Here is a 16,340-nt window from a genome sequence, read left to right on the forward strand (position 1 = left end):
CTCTAGCAATGCCACACTCGTTCTGAACATTTGGCACAGACATGGGAATGGCAAACTATAATTGCAAGGTCAATTTTCAAGGAAAGCTCTAAGGAAGAACATCCAAGAGTGATTTTCAACTCTGGCCTTTGGTTCCAAAGTGCTGAATGACCATTAATTTCAAAGCCAACTCCATGTTCCTTCAGAGGAAGCCTCTGTTTTAGTATTTTCTGATGTCTAGCCTCTAATAAAGTAGCACATGTTTACATCAAGAGGCAACTCACTCACTCAGGGCTGAGTGACAATTGTTTGTCTAGAGCAATTCACAGTCGGACAGTGGTGGTTTGGCTTCCATGTGGCTTGGCAGGGAGAAGCGAAATGCCGGACGAGACCCTCCTGGGAACACCAGTGTTGTTCCCACCAACCATGGCCCGGCCATGCTGCCCATTAGGACTTTCTGTCATGACAGAGGGATCCCATAGCTGTGGTAACCAAGCACTGAAAATGGGACAGTAACAGAGGCACTGAGTAGTTAATACACCTAATTTGAATTAATTAAAATTTGAATTTGAATAACAACATAAAAAGCCGGGATTGGAGAGCTCTGAAACGCGGCAGCAAAAACTCAAAATAGCCTTTTTCTCTCTTTCCTGCTCTGCCCGCTTCCTTTAACTTCCTGCCCGTTCCTCCTCGGCTGGCCATTTTTCTCTTGTGACCCCCTGACTGCCTGGTACACTCAGAGGGCAAAGCAGTCCCCGAGGAGGGCGGCTCCTGAGAGTTATGGGAAAGCAATTTCAGCCTGAGAACTAGATCCTGCAGGGGTCTGGGTGGGGCTGCCGAGAAAGCCCTGCACCTGGCTTCCTTAGCAGTGACCGGCTCTGTTCCTGTTGGCTCTGGAACCTCAGAGAGGCCCCCAGGAGCGAGACCCTCATCATTCTCCAGTCTTGCCCGGCAGCAGCTGCTTGAGGATGATTCTTGGGTGAACACAGAAGGTGCGGGTGTGATGAGGGTCCTCCGCCCCGGGCCCAGGCTTTCGCCTCTCAGGGCGTCAGGTGCTCCTGACTCACACCTGGGCTGGGTTCCTCAGCAGTTATTTATGGATAACAATAAATATGAGGATGGAGATGCTGACCAGCGCTGACTAACTGAACTCACGGAAGGGATGCTGGCCTCTGGTGCCCGGCCACAGCAGGCTCCCTGTTGGCATTAGTGGAAAACAGACTGTAACATAGAGCGAGGCAGAGTCCACGATCCGAGGCAAAGCTTACTCAAATGTCTCCTTTCCTTTCAACCCTGCAGACAACAAGGAAAAGTCAGGTGCATCGTTGCCCACCTGGGCCATCGCTCTGCTCGCAGTGTTATGCGCGTCGGTGTTTATCCTGATAGTTGTTCTGATCATCGTTTTCTGTTGCTGTTGTTCCTCTCGGAGAAGGAAAAAAGGTAACTTTTTCCTGTGTAAATTTTTATGTAGTTTTGAAGTTTGGTGTAAGCAGATGAAGCTGATGAGCTCGTGAGCTCTTTTAAATGACCCACTGAGGGCGAGCGGATAGAGCTTCCCACCTGCAAGAGTGGCTATTGTCAAAAAGACAGATGGCCAGTATTGGAGAAAGTGTGGAGAGAGGGGGCCTTGACCACTGGTGGGAATGCAAATAGGAGGGGCCATTATCGGAACAGTGGGGGGGCGCTCAGACAAAATGAAGCCCAGGGCCACTGGGTGATCCAGCAACCCCACTACTGGGTATGTACCCAAAGAAAGCGGAATCGGAATGTCCAAGAGATGCCTGCTCTCCACGTTCATGGCAGCACTATTGTTAGCCAAGGGGAAACCGTCCAAATGTCCATCCATTGAGGAATGGAGAAAGAAAGTGTGAGCTATCACACACGCAAACTTACACAGAGTCAAAGGGCAGCTGCCAGGTTGGGGCTGAGGGGATGGGGGCACGTAGGTCCAAGCAGACAAGGTTTCAGTCAGCCAGGACGGATAAGTTATGGAGATCCATTGCAAAGCAGGGTGTCTGTGCTCATCATACTGCATTGTGTGCTTGGAAATTACTACGAGAAGAGGTTCCAAATGTTCTCACCATAAAAAGGTGATTAAACGTAAGAGGCGATGGATGTATTGAATAGTCTTTAATCAGTTCACGATGCACACATGTCAAAACGTCATACCACACGCTGGAAGTATGTACAATTTTAACACATATAAAACCGATGTATCTATAATAGATCGATATCAGTTATACTTAATAAAGTTGGGAAAACAGTAACAAAAAATGAGACAAAACCCAAAACAGAAGAGCCCTTGACTCCAAAGCCCTTGGAAGGAGCTGGAGAGATCCCCGGGGAAGCTGAGGGTCGTCTGGAAAGGAGCTGATCTGTAGGAGCTGTGGGGTCTTCCCTCTGCCGGGAAGCCAAAGAGGCAGTGCCTTTCTCACCAGACACAGATTATTTGAACTTTGTGCTTATTTTAAAGGGTATGTAGCTACTGTGATGCGTCATTGAATGCTGTAGTTTTTTTAAGGATAAAACCTACCCTTTTGGGCACATCAGAAAGTTGTTTCCTGTTGTGTGAAGTTAAATTTCCCTTTGCAGGAAAATATTAATGTATTGGTAGAAAGAAAAATAAGGTCTCCTGTTACAGTCTGGATTTCCCCATGAGGATGATTTCAATGCTTCAAATGACTAAATATAATTTTTCCCCCCAAAAGTATTTTTTGGTACTCGACTGGTACCTGCAGAATTCTCCCTGTGCCAAGTGGTTGACAGTGGAGTGACTGAGAGGGACCCAGCAGAGTCCTAAAGAATACAGGCTTGAGAGACAGGCGTGGGGACTCGATCTGTGGCTTGTGACTCCCCGTCTTCAGATTCTGGATTCACTGTAGTTCAAGGATCCATTGATTAGAGATATTAGCAATTTAATGACAGCTTTGGGGGTATGTGTGTATATACCAACCGTATCTACCATTGGCACAAATGAAACTGATAGAAAATGTATCTTAGAATAACGTGAGAGGGTAATGCTACTATGGTAATATCTAGTCTATTAAATTTGGTGACACTAATAACTACTCTTGGGTTGTTGCAACAATTAAATGAGGTGATGCTTTGTACAGTTCTGCCCTGGGGCTCATACACTGTCAATACTGATGAATGACAGTGGTGATTGGCGGTGCCAGCACTTCTTGTTGAAGGAGTCTTTTATAATATTGGTAATCAAACTCAGAATCACTAAATACTAATTGGATACCCACTATCTTTTAGGTTCCTTAGGTTTACTTATTTTTCTATTGGTTAAGAGTGAATTCTACTTTCCTTATTCTTGGAAGCCTTTGGATGATTTGGTGTGGGGGTCACTTCTTAATACCTGCTGGGTCACCAATACTAATGTGAGGGTTAGTAGAATCTGAGCATCTGTAACAATCAATGAGATTTTGTTTTTAAAACTAGTATTTTGATTTTTCTAATGTTTTTTTTTTTTTGCAGAGTCTGTTTATCAAATTAAAATAAGGTAAGTTTGAAATCATGTCAGTTTTTTGAAAACCAAGCGAACTACCACCACCACCAACAGCACACATACCCATAATTGTGCCATTTGAGGGTTTGTGTTACTCAAAATTAAGTCCTGAAAATAGGCGATACTGCAGAGCACATGTGCCAGCCACAGACTCACGGGGTGGCCCTCGGGGACTAGCCCAGGGTGGACGACGGCTGCCTGACTTGCTCTGGCTGCTTAGGGCTGGAGCAGATGTGTTGGTGCCTGGCATTTGCAGCTCCTTCCACAAGAGGACACTGTGCACCAGGACTGTCCCTCCTGTTCTCTGCTGAGGATGGGGACACCAGAGAGGGTACGCTGGGATTTCTGGGGCGTTGGAAAGCCAGGCCTCGAAGAGCTGCAGGAGGCCCTGCTCAGGAGGACAGAGGAGGCAGCATTCGCCGCTCCTTGCACCACAGGAGGCAGGGCAGAGACTCCCTCCTGCCCACACTGTCCAGCAGTAGCTGCAAGCACTGTAAAGGTGGCCGTGTCGAGACCCACCAGAGCAGTGCCCACCAGTGTGGACGCAGCACTTGGGCAGGCAGCAGTGCTCCGAGGGGGGCGCTGTGGACATGGGTGGCTTCCCTGCGGGGGCCCTGACGGCCATGGCTAGCTGTCGCTATTCACCTGTTAATCTGAAATGCTAAGATCTAAACTATCCCTGGCTACACTCAGTACAGTGGACAAATGTGTGTCCTCAGGAAGGGACAGGTGATATCCATCTCCCCCCACAGCTGGTGATAATGCGGTTCTGAGAGGCGCCGTCTTCTGAGGATGCCACTGTGGAGCATCTGAAGACAGGTCCCCATGGGGCCTGACTTAGGGGAGGGAGGAGGAAGGGACACCACGCTGATAACCTTTCTGGCCTCTTTTCGACTCTACCCCTCAGCAGGACCACAGCATGGAGGCTGGCTTCACTGTTGTTGACCATGGCCACATCTTTGGTGTCTGTTTGGGGACCTTAGGTGACCTCAAAGCATAGTAAGATGATCAAGAGCCATTGAGGGTCCTGGGCAGAGAGCAGCAACAGCCACAGTGCAGTGACCGTGGTTGACGGGACAGCTGGCCTTAGCTGAGGGCGTCCCACGCACGTCAGCTTCTGACCTAAGCCCTGTGGAGCTTTGCAGTCTGGATTCTCACAGTGACTTTATGAGGCCATTTTTTTCCATTTCATAAATGAGGACCCTGAGCTAGAGAGGTTAAGCAAAATTCCTGACATGTCCCCTGTGGGCGGGGGAGGGTGGGAATGTGAACAGGGCCGCCTGTTTCAGGGCTCAGGTCCGTCCTGTGTGTGCTGCTCCCGTGCTGGACCAGGCTCCCTGTCCGGAGGTGAGGACAGGGTAGCTCGCTCGCTGACCTGGGTCTCCTTCCAGTTGTCCCTGGGGCTGACTCCTGCCATGCACGTCATCCTTTGCATCAAAATCACATGTGCGTTTTAAAAATTTTTTAATAGAATCAGTGCACGTTTATTGTAGACAACAATTAAACAAATATAGGTATAAGAATTGGTGTTCAAATCCCTTACAGCTCCATGACCCAGGGTAATCATGTCCTCTACGCATGTGTGTACCTACGGGCACACGTGTTCACATATGCACACGTGTGTTCACACACACACGCGCACAGTTATTTTATAACTTGTTCTTTTCATTTGACTCCATCCGGAAGTCAATTTTCTAAATATAGGTATAAGAATTGGTGTTCAAATCCCTTACAGCTCCACGACCCAGGGTAATCATGTCCTCTACGCATGTGTGTACCTACGGGCACACGTGTTCACATATGCACATGTGTGTTCACACACACACGCACACACACACGCACACAGTTATTTTATAACTTGCTCTTTTCATTTGACTCCGTCCGGAAGTCAATTTTCTATCAACAATTATTTGTCCACCATATATATATATATATATATATATATATATATATATATATATATTTATATTTATATATATTTATATTTTTGTACCAGGGATTGAACCTAAGGGCACTTAACCACTGAGCCACATCCCCAGCCCTTTTTATGTTTTATTTTGAGGCAGGGTCTTGCTAATCTTCTGTGGCCTAACTAAATTGCTGAGGGTGATGATCCTCCTGCCCCAGCCTCCTGGTGCAGGGTTACAGGGTGTCCTCTGCCCTGGGCTTGCCCACAGCATTCTTGTTTGTTTGATGAAGTCTTAAATGGTCGTATGACTACAGAAAAGGGTACAGACCATGCTCGTGTGGCTTGGCTGGTGTTCACAGGGCACTTGTGCCAGGGCTTGGCTGCTGAAATTCTGAGCTGGAACATCCTCAGTGTCCCGAAAGTGCAGCTCAGACCCCATCAAATTGTTGTCTGCCCCTTGTCACCAACGGCAGCATTCTCTGGCACCTGTCCCCACATCCCCAGACACTAGACTCCTGTAACTGTCACAGAGTGGACTCATGTCACGTGTACTCATGTACGTCTTCCTGCTTGAGCTCCTCACTTGGGCTGAGCCACACTGGCACGCAGATGTTGATGGCGTGACAGTTACACAATGTCACCACAATGTCACGGTGTGCAATTTATTTTTCCTCATGGCTTTAAGTGGGCGTTTGGGTAGTTTCCAGGTTGGGGCCGTTCTGAATGGAATGGCCCCTCTCTGAGCTGCTCATACGTCCTTTTGTGAACCTAAGTGCCCACTCCTGTTTGTCCTTCTGTCGGGCGCACCTCTAGCAGAGAGCCCTGGGCCACAGGGTAGGCCTGACTTCCGCCACAGTCTCCAAAGGAGCTGCTCCAGGGCATAGGGCCCCCAGCAGCTTTCGAATGTCCTCATCTGTCGTGAGTTTTGCAGCAGCGTGGAGACATGTCCTAGAGACACTCGTCATTCATTTTACCAAGTTCCTGCTGCTGGCCACCTGGGCTGTTTGTGGGTATTGCTAGTATACATAGCCCACGAGGAATACTCTTTCTAGAACTAATTCTTAGACATTGAGTAACTTATTCCAAACTTCTGAAGCTCAGTATTTCTAATTCTCCCTCTAAACCTTGCCAGACGTCGTTCCCAGCATGCTGCCCCCCCTTGCTGTATTTCCGAGGTTGGCGCAGGGTTTCCATAAAGGGCTGCATTGTAAGCGGTTTGGTTCTGCCAGCCATCTGGTCTTTGTCACAACATCCAACTCTGCTGTTGTAACACGAGAGCAGCCCCAGACCACACGGTGGCCTGTGCACAGGTGTGGCCGTGTTCCAACAAAACTTCATTTATAACAGCAGCTGGTCACTGCTGTTACTGACCCCTGCTTGATCAGTGGTTCCTGAGAGTGGAGCACCAGGTGGGTCTCATGAGGCCCATGGGGCTCTGGTGAACAGGTTCCATCCCTCCCGTCCTGAGGACGTGAACTTGTGGACCGTGCACACCTGCACTGTGAGCTAGGCACCTGGCTGAAGCTTTTCTGGGGCGGGACCGCATGGGAGGCTGAGGGGTAGCCAAGCAACCCGGGTCTCCGTGGCCGACTAACATGTGACTTTGTAAAATGTTCTACTTCTAGGAATTCTGAAAAGGACAACACAAAGAAAGGAACTTCTGAGACAAAGTTAAAAAACGAAAATGAAAACTATGCATTCAGTTCAGATGAACCAAGGACCACACGTGAGTAGCTGGTGGGGCAGGAGAGAGGCAGCCAGGAGACCGTGCTGACGTAGGGCTGGCCGGCCGGCCGCCGCTCCTGGGGAGGACAGCAGCCATAGCGGTAGCGAGTTCTTGGATAATGTTTAGAAGGAGAAAGTCTAGAATCAGGAATATTCTAGGACTCGGTTATTAGTAAAATCCACCTGTTTATCTGTAACTCGTCTTTTGGGTTCTTTCCCCAGGATTTTTCTATAAAGCCTTCTGCTTTAAAAAGTGTGGGGAGGCATTTTAATCCTTTGCAGGAAGTTTTCTCCAAACTCTACCAGACCCCGCCACACTGACACTTGGCAAGTAATCTGTGCCCGTTGGTTGGGCAGGGTGTTGGAGAACGGGAGACCCCCTCCACTTCTGAAGCATCTTTCTGATTATCTCATTTTCACAGAGGCTAATGGGTGGCAGAATCTTTGAAGGCTGCCTCCGGACAGTAGGATTTGTAAGGCTGATGATAAGGAAAGTCAGAACAAATCCCACCCCAGCAGTCTTCGAGGAAGACCCAGCAGAACAAATCCCACGGGAAGATTTTCAGCCCATCAACCCTCGATGAGGATTTTTATTCTTTTTTCCTAAAATTGGAACTCTATCTTCAGAAACCCCCATTCCAAATAGTAGGCTTCAGATCTTAAATTTAATTCTACAAAGCACAAATAGCTTCCATTTATAGTGTAACCACAACTTCCTGCAGTTTCTTGTGAATGTTTATTCATTAGTACTTTGAGCCATTCATCAAGCATCTTGATGAAAATCTTGGCTGGAATCTAAACCTCTGTTTCTTTCCCCCCATTTGCCCTGTGCATATTTTTCTTGGTCAGCTATTCATCTTGTCTCTAGACGAGGCTATTATGTCAAGAAAGGAATTGATTTTAAGTCAGTTTTTAAAATATTTTTATTTTACTAAAAGAATACAGTTCTAAAATTATATAATCTCAAAGGAATTTTTAAAAACAGTATTTATGGTTGTATTAGCTTTCCGTCACTATAACAAAATGCCCGAGATGAAAAGCTTATAAAGAGGAAAGGTTTTAATTTTGTTCACAATTTCAGAAGCTTCAGTCTACATTGGATTTGTCCTATCACTTTGGTGAAGCAGCACATCTGGGAGGGGAGCACATGACAGAGCACAGTGCCTCATCTCATGGCAGCCAGGAAGCAAGAGAGACAGAAAGGGGCCAGGGTCTCAATATCCCCTTCAAGGACCCATCTCTAATGATGTCTCTTCCTTCCAAAGGCCCCGTCTCTTAATGGTTCTCCCACCTCCCCACAGAGCCATGCTGAGGACCAGGCCTTTAACACACGGGCCACCAGGGCACACCCAGACTGAAACTGTAGCAATGGCTAGGGTTATTGGGTTCTGGGGCTCTCCATAGGAGCAGGCACATCTCCTTATACATCACAGCCTTCAGTGCATGTAACTCGGTTTATTTTTTAATCACCAAACACACTGAACTCATTCTTCTATTGCAGAGACGGCTCCTCTCCCTCCCAAGTCCAGGGAAGCCCGTGCCCAGGGACAGCCGAGCAGCAGCCCTCCTCCCCAGGTGACCTGGACGTTTCTTTCTCTATCACCCTGCAGTGTGAGATTCTAAAATGGAGCCTGTTGAACGTCCATGCTGGAGGGAACGGGGGGGCGACCTTGAGTATCTCCTGTCCCTCCAGCAGTGCTCCAACACCAAAGCTGATGTGTGCAGTTGTCCATGAGCCCGTTTTGAGAGAAGGTGACTTGGCTGGGGGACGTACCAGCAGGGCCAGCAAAATCACAAATGCACACAGCTTGCCCTGCGTTCTTGTTGAGCCACATTCCCCAGGACTTAAGTCAGCCCTGCTGACCTGATTACCTGGCCCCACAGGAGGCACATCTGTACTTGGACCAAGGGTACTTGGCTCACGGAAGGATGCTGGGTGCTGGGTGCTGGGTGCAAGACATAGTAAAAGCGTCTGTCTGTGCATGAGAGATCTGTGACAGGAGCTGGGGAGCTGGGGAGGCCCTGGTGGGACTAGGGTTGAGGGGAGAGCAGAGGGGCTACGATAAATCCAGCCAGGACCACAGGACTCTCGAGCTGCTCTTACTGAGAGGAGGGATGTTGCTGGCAGAGTGGGTTTTGGGGGGAAAGAGCAGACATTTAGAGCTTGCAGATTCTGAGGTCTCACTTAGATGTGCATGAGAATCCGTTGGGTGTGCAGCTGAATTCATAAGCGTGGCTTCCAGGGCACGTCACATGCTGAGGCTACTGTTGGATGTTGAACACAGCTGGGATGGCATCCTCGGGACGGGCCAGCTGGGACCCAGGGAGCACAGTGAGCTACCTCCGATGGAGAGTCCTTGGCACTTGTTATTCCCATGAATGAACTAGAGCTAATATGCAGAAAATGAGATTTATTTCTAAAATCACGTTGGGCGTAACCGGCGCCCTTCTCTGACCTGGACAAATGCAACCTCAGCTGAGGAGTGTCTGGAGTGTTCCTCGCGGGGCCCAGGGCGCATGGTGTTCTCCCCTGCAGCTCTCGGGAGAGCGACCCCACGGCTGGGCTGCAGACGGTGCACTGCACTGAGCGGTCCTGGTTTGTTCTGCAGCGGAGGGTTCGTTAGCCTGCAGGGATGGCGCCCGCGTGGGCCCTGGCAGAGGATCACTCTTTTCTGCGTAGCTCCTTATTGGATTGCTAGGCAGCCAGGCTGTAATTTTCCTCCTGCAATCAGGATTCAGCTCTCCACATCCATCCTGCCGGGGACCTCGCCTTCCAGGCCCTGGGGGAGGAAGGGAGTGCTGACAGATGCTCCTGTGTATCAGGAGGACTTCAGCCATGTCATTAGTGGTGACCCAGGTGGCCACACAGGAAGGCATACGAGGGGGCCGTGGCACCAAAGATGCTGGGCCTAGTGACAGACCGCTAGTTCCCGGCACCAGCTCTAGCGATGTCCTTGGCTGCATGGCAGGAAAATAGAGAAGTCAGTTCTTTCCATCAAGGTCCATCTCCTTGGCACATGTATCTGCTGATGCATTTAATCTGAGAGATGACTCCGGAAGGGCTGCGCACAGGTTTCCTCTAGAAGCTCCAATCTGCCGATGGAGAGGTGGCAGTAAGGGAAGAGTCGGCTCTGAGGGATGCTGTGTGGACTCCCCAGGGCAGGGAGGAGTGGCTGTGAAGGGGTACGCCTTGCTGAGGGGCTCCACCACCCGGAGCCAGGCACAGACATTCCAAGAGCACGTTTCAGCAGCCATTATTTCCACAGCTGCCTGTGGCCACCTTCTGTCAAGCGCGTCTGCACTGCCAGGCCCGGTGCTTGGGAGGAGATCAGGATTGGGTTGCACCAGACAATTCTCCTCTAAAGGCAGGTGGTGTGAACAGGGAAAGGGGAACTCCGGATAAGTCTGGAAGCAGCAATGGAGAGTGAAGTTTCAGAGTTCCGAGTGGATGTTTCTGCAAGCTTGAAGTGCTGTCTTGAGAATACACAGGAGAGAAATTTAAGAGGTTTCTGCTAATGAGACATGCAACCAGCTAAATAATTAACTGGTGGAAAAAGAGCAGCAGTTGTGGAGGGGCTGTGCCGGCGGAGGGGGGTGGGTGGTAACATGCCCTTAGGTTTTCCAGGTGTGCACAAGGCTTCGGGAGCCCAGCACCTCAGCAGAGGGCATCGTGGTCCTTAGAAACAAGTCAGGACCCCAGAGGGACCGTCTTCTCTGGGCTAGAAACTGGGAAGGTGTTTTAAAGAGCTAAGTCACACTTACAGGAGGAGAGAGCGTGCCAGATGCATACTGGAGGGACTGGAATTGGAAGCACATAGTTCCCTTCTTGGTCCAGAGAAGACACAGTCTTCAGTGTTGTCCACAGGGTCACTTGGGAGCTGCCACTTGACGGAGACATAGCTTACAGCCACAGGTCAAGGTGGTCCTGAGCACAGAGGCCCCTGTAAGAGCTCCCAGGTTGTGGCTGCGTCCTTGCTGTGGAGGTGACCTCAGAGCTCTTTAATCCACTGTAGACAGCACATCCCATGCCCTCTTCCCCAGGCCCTCCCCCATTCTGCAGCTAGCCATCTTTCTGTGGGCCAGGATGGGCAGCCGGGAGAGTCCAGAGCCTGTCTCTGTGTCCTTTAAGCCTCCTCTCTGCCCTCCTCAGGGTGACTCCAATTTGTCACAGAGCTCCCGTGCTGCTGGGCGTTTCTGTGGGCCCTCTCTGGCCCCTGCTGGCACCCAGCAGCCTCCTGCCCCAGTGCAGGGTTGTGGACTGCAGATTGCACTACTTTGCAGAGACCCTCACTAAGCCTGAACAGCTGTAGACCTCCAGCTGTGACCTGGCTGCAGCCTCAGTTCTTCCTAATGGCAGCTACTGGGGAGCTCACTGGGCCAGATAAGTGGCCCATCCATGGAGAGATGCGTGCCCACCAGCGCTGGGTGGAGCCGCCTGCTCTGCTCTAGGAGGCCTGGGGCAGGGCGAGCCTGGCTTTGTAAGCAGCAGCAGCTGCCCAACTACGAGTGCCCTCTCTGTTCAGGCCGGTGCCTTCCTCTGCACACCTGGGTGATCCGTGGACCTGGGATTTTCAGGTGTTAACCGAGGGATGGTTGTGGTCCACCCTATCTAGAACAGCTCTGTACTGTCACAGCAGGGCTCTATGAGGAGCATGTGTGCAGGGACAGTCCCTTCACTGTGAGTCACAAGCTGTGGCGATAAGCAGCATCACTAGGACCCACCTTAAAAGTGACATGAAGGTTGGGGTCACTGCCGATGTTCAATGACTCCGTGTCACATTGCTGCTCCACTCTCCTGGGGTCGGGGACATTACAGCTTTCTTCAAAAACCCCCTATTTATTTATTTATTTTGGAGAACCCCATATTTAAATCAGGAGCAGCCTGAAGTGCCCAGGTCACCCACAGGACTCATCAGTGAGGCCTTGGGGAAGCTCAAACTCTTGGTCCCACCTCTGGGCCTCCTGGCTCAGAAGGCTGGGGAGGCACCTGGGCACCTCTGCTGTCTAGAACAGCCTGGTGTGGCTCCTACCAGCTGAGGGAGACCCTACCTGGTTACCTTACAGCAACATGGGAAGAGGGTGGCTGGAAGGGAAGAGCGGCCAGTCGCCAAACACCAGCTCACCCCCTTTGTAACTTGGCCCTGCCTGTCGGGGGCTCCATCCTGACGGTTGGCTCACTGTCCCAAGGCGTTCACAGTGCCCTGTGCTAACTGTGACCTCTCCCAGGGGTTGACGGTGCTTGTACTCTTGTCCTCTCTGCCAAGAGTCATGTGGACACCCCTGCAACTAGAAGAGGGTCTAAACACTGGGTCCGTGAGTTTGGAGTCCCCAGCTCAGGGCTGCACACAGCAGGACAAGAAGCAGATGGTGTTGCTGGGGACCCGTGACCCTTTGTCATGGACCTCAGGCCCAATTTCAGTTACAGCCTCTACTCAGCTAACTAAAAATGTTGCTATTTGGGAAGGGGTAGGCGCCAGCATCCTGTAACTCTTGCCCATTGCTTTGGGTTGAGATCCACAATGCCAGAAGCTAAGCCATCATGGAGAAGAGCAGGACGAGCTATAGCAAGGTCCCTGTCTTGTCAGACCTATAGTATCTCCTGATGCTTTCAATGTGGCCATCCCTGGAAAACTGTAGACGTGGGGGGCTTGTCTCAGGGACAGCATTGTAAGTGACAGGCTGTGGCTGGACATTTGCCCCACAGAAGTCAGCCACGGTGGCCCAAAGCCACATGGGCAGGGTGGCTGGTGTAGGTCAGGGCCACAGACGATGCTGGGTGAGGACAGTGGGACAAGGCACAGGTTCCCAGGGTGCCTGGCCCCCAGGCTTCCTAAGGCTCCCTCCCTGCTACCCCTGTTCCCTTCCGGGTCTGCCCTGAATGTAGGAAGTTTTATTTGAGGGATGGGCCGACCTTATTCCTTCCATGATCAGGTAGAAACCAGGGACATGTTTTCCTGGATGCTGGATGCCTGACCTCCCAAAGATTGCTTGGTCCACAGAGGTGGGTATGTGTGCATGTGTGCACGTGCACCCTGGCACCTCTCCATCCCTGTGGTGCGTGGTGCTCTGCCCATGTGGGTGCCCTGGCACTTCTCCATCCCTGTGGTACATGGTGCTCTGCCCATGTGGGTGCCCTGGCACCTCTCCATCCCTGTAGCATATGGCTTGGCACCATCTCAATACAGCAGAGGCATTTGGGGAATTTATTAAAGTGCAAATTCTTGGGGCTCTTGCAGACTTTGTGGGCATTTTCTCTGGACAACATTCTTAATCATGTTCTGGCATTTTAAATCATGTTCCCCCGGGATCTACTTTGAGGAAAATATTTTCATAGACATGGGTAGCATCATTTCTAAGGGAGAGGACTCTCTGAATTCTTGGGATTTTCTTAGAACAATGCATTTGGAATCACTGAGCCTCACGTGTCCATAGCACCAAGCTTGCTCCAAAGCACAAAGAAGTTTGAGATGCTTTCAGGAGTGCAGGGAACAAGACCAAGTGCAAGGTCATGACACTGAAATGCTTTCGCTTCCACAAGTCTGTGCCCTCGTTAAACCTTCTGTGGATCCTGAGGCACACTGTACCCAATGTGAGTAAAAACAATGGGGTTTTAGGCTATAGAGACCTCAGGCCATGCATTAAATTCTAGGAAGGGTCAGAAGGGAAATAGAGATTGATTTCAAAACAGATACCAAACCACGGACATGGCTTTATGACTGCTTCTGGTCTGGCGGAATCCACCATTGGGAGGTCCAGACCCGACCAACGCTCTTCTCTAGACAGGACTTTCTGCTGCTGAAGTGGAGTGGCCCACATCACTGTGGCTGAAATGTGTTAGGACAAAGATGGTGAATAAATTTGAAATTTTTAATAAAACTTGCTGTTAACAGGAAAGGCAAGTTCTCTTCATTTTGACATGAAGCCATGGGGTGTGAAAATGTTTTGCATCTTGATGAGGTTTTAAAACAGGTGCCTATCTTCTCCTCTCCCCTTTCTCTGCCTCCATTCCTGATCTGTTAATTCTTCCGGTTATATTAGATGTTTTTTCTCTTTCTCTGTCATTTTGGAGGGTGACATGTAATTGTCTCAAAGCTTAGATCAAGCCTTCCCCTCAATCCCTCCTCCTGTTGAGATAAATAAATAAACTGGTGATACATTTATTTTTTAATTAATTTTTAAAATTTACATATGACAGTGGAATGCATTACAATTCTTATTATACATATAGAGCACAATTTTTCATATCTCTGTTGTATACAAAGTATATTCACACACCATTTCGTGTGTTCATACAGGTACTTTGGATAATGATGTCTATCACATTCTACCATCCTTGCTAATCCCCTGCCCCCTTCCTTCCCCTCCCACCCCTCTGCCCTATCTAGAGTTATCTATTCCTCCTATGCTCTCTCTCCCTACCCCACGATGAATCAGCCTCCTTATATCAGAGAAAACATTCAGCATTTGTTTTTTGGGAATTGGCTAACTTCACTTAGCATTATCTTCTCTAACTCCATCTATTTACCTGCAAATGCCATGATTTTATTCCCTTTTATTGCTGAGTAATAGTCCATTGTGTGTATAAGCTACATCTTTTTTTTATCCATTCATCTATTGAAGGCCATCTAGGTTGGTTCCACAGTTTAGGTATTGTGAATTGTGCTGCTATAAACATTGATGTGGTTGTGTCCCTGGAGTATGCTGTTTTTAAGTCCTTTGGGTATAGTCCGAGGAGTGGGATAGCTGGTTCAAATGGTGGTTCCATTCCAAGTTTTCTAAGGAATCTCCATATTGCTTTCCATATTGTCTGCACCAATTTGCAGTCCCACCAGCAATGTGTGAGTGTGCCTTTCCCCCCCACATCCTTGCCAACACTTACTGCTGTTTGTCTTCATAATAGCTGCCATTCTGACTGGAGTGAGATGATATCTTAGAGTGGTTTTGATTTGCATTTCTCTAATTGCTAGTGATGATGAACATCTTTTAATATATTTGTTGATTGGTTGTATACCCTCTTCTGAGAAGTCTCTACATTTAGAAAACAGCAACACATCTATGCAGCCAGCAGTGGAGACAAAGGCCATAGACCATAAACATCTCAGCGTGTTCTCGCTGAAGGCACCATCCTGAGAGCTCTGCTGAAATAGTCCCGTCCGTTCCCAGGTTCCTCCTGCTGTTGGGGGTCCATACACTAAAGCCAGGAGCCAGAGTGGCTGCAGGCTCAGGACTCACTCACATCCCAATGCAGCCTGAATAATTTATCCTGCCCAGCTACATTATTTACGATGTTAAATGCAGCTACCGAGCCTTGGAATCTGAGCCAGCATCCTCCGGCTGGCAGGGGAAACACGTGGTAGTGCATTTTTATAGGGCGATCCTACCAGGCACAGGCCCCCATAGGCAGGATTCCACCATTTGTTTGTGAATGTTTCTGAATATGAATAGCAAAGAGGGGGCTCCTTCCTGATAGGAGCCAGTGACACCCACTGCCAAGGGAGACAGATGGGGGAACCTATTTAGAGTCAGTTCAATCTTGTCCCCTCTCTTTTAGAAGGGATGTATGTTATTTGAAGAAGTTTAGAAATATTTTATGTGTTCATAAAAAAGCCATCTGGTAAAGCAGGAACTTCTATAGGAAGATGGAAAAATAAAACAAACCAGGCAATCTTTGCATTTATAATTTACCTTCAACTGAATGAATCTTGGATTTTGGGATTGCTCTTGGACCCTGGACTTGGAAACTCCCTAGAGTGTGTATTGTGGGGAATAACGGAGTCAAGGAAGAGCACGTTTCCACACCGTGCTCCCCTCTGCAGCCTAATGCCATCTCCTCGGGGAGCGGCGGTTCCTTCTCAAGGTTCCATTCACAGTGAACTCAACCGATTAAATCCATTCTTTTTCCTCTGTTGCCAGGAACCCAGAAAACAACAGCCAGCCCCAGCAAGCCGTCCACAGGTTTCTTTTAATATTGCCAGTCCTCAGAAGGTCAGGAGCGCGACTTTAGTATAGTGAAGGCTTCTCTTGGGACCTGTTTTGTACCTGCTGACAAGTGACATCACGGGGCCTCCATCCGTCTGCCAGCATCACCTGGCCCCGTCGGACAGTTGGAGCGGGTATCTTATGGTGACAGGAGCAGTCTGTTTTCCCAGATGCCATGGAGAATGTGGCTTCTGAAATGTTTCATGGTTTTATCGAATGCCTTAAAGTTTCCAA

The 16,340-nt window shown here is 49.3% G+C and overlaps 1 protein-coding gene across 1 annotated transcript in view; it reads left to right on the forward strand.

The window, feature by feature from the left end:
• IGSF5 (immunoglobulin superfamily member 5) overlaps nucleotides 1-16,136 on the forward strand; it is a gene marked incomplete at both ends in the record, with an annotated part of 37,477 nt that extends 21,341 nt beyond the window's left edge. Inside the window, 5 exon segments of the mRNA XM_081302254.1 lie at nucleotides 1,279-1,419; nucleotides 3,463-3,487; nucleotides 7,028-7,128; nucleotides 8,629-8,702; nucleotides 16,041-16,136. Coding sequence (XP_081158380.1) covers nucleotides 1,279-1,419; nucleotides 3,463-3,487; nucleotides 7,028-7,128; nucleotides 8,629-8,702; nucleotides 16,041-16,136 — 437 coding nt within the window.
• Nucleotides 16,137-16,340: the final 204 nt, after the last annotated feature.

The sequence above is a fragment of the Spermophilus citellus genome, assembly GCF_964194105.1.
Source record: "Spermophilus citellus genome assembly, chromosome: 7".
Classification (NCBI taxonomy): Eukaryota; Metazoa; Chordata; class Mammalia; order Rodentia; family Sciuridae; genus Spermophilus; species Spermophilus citellus.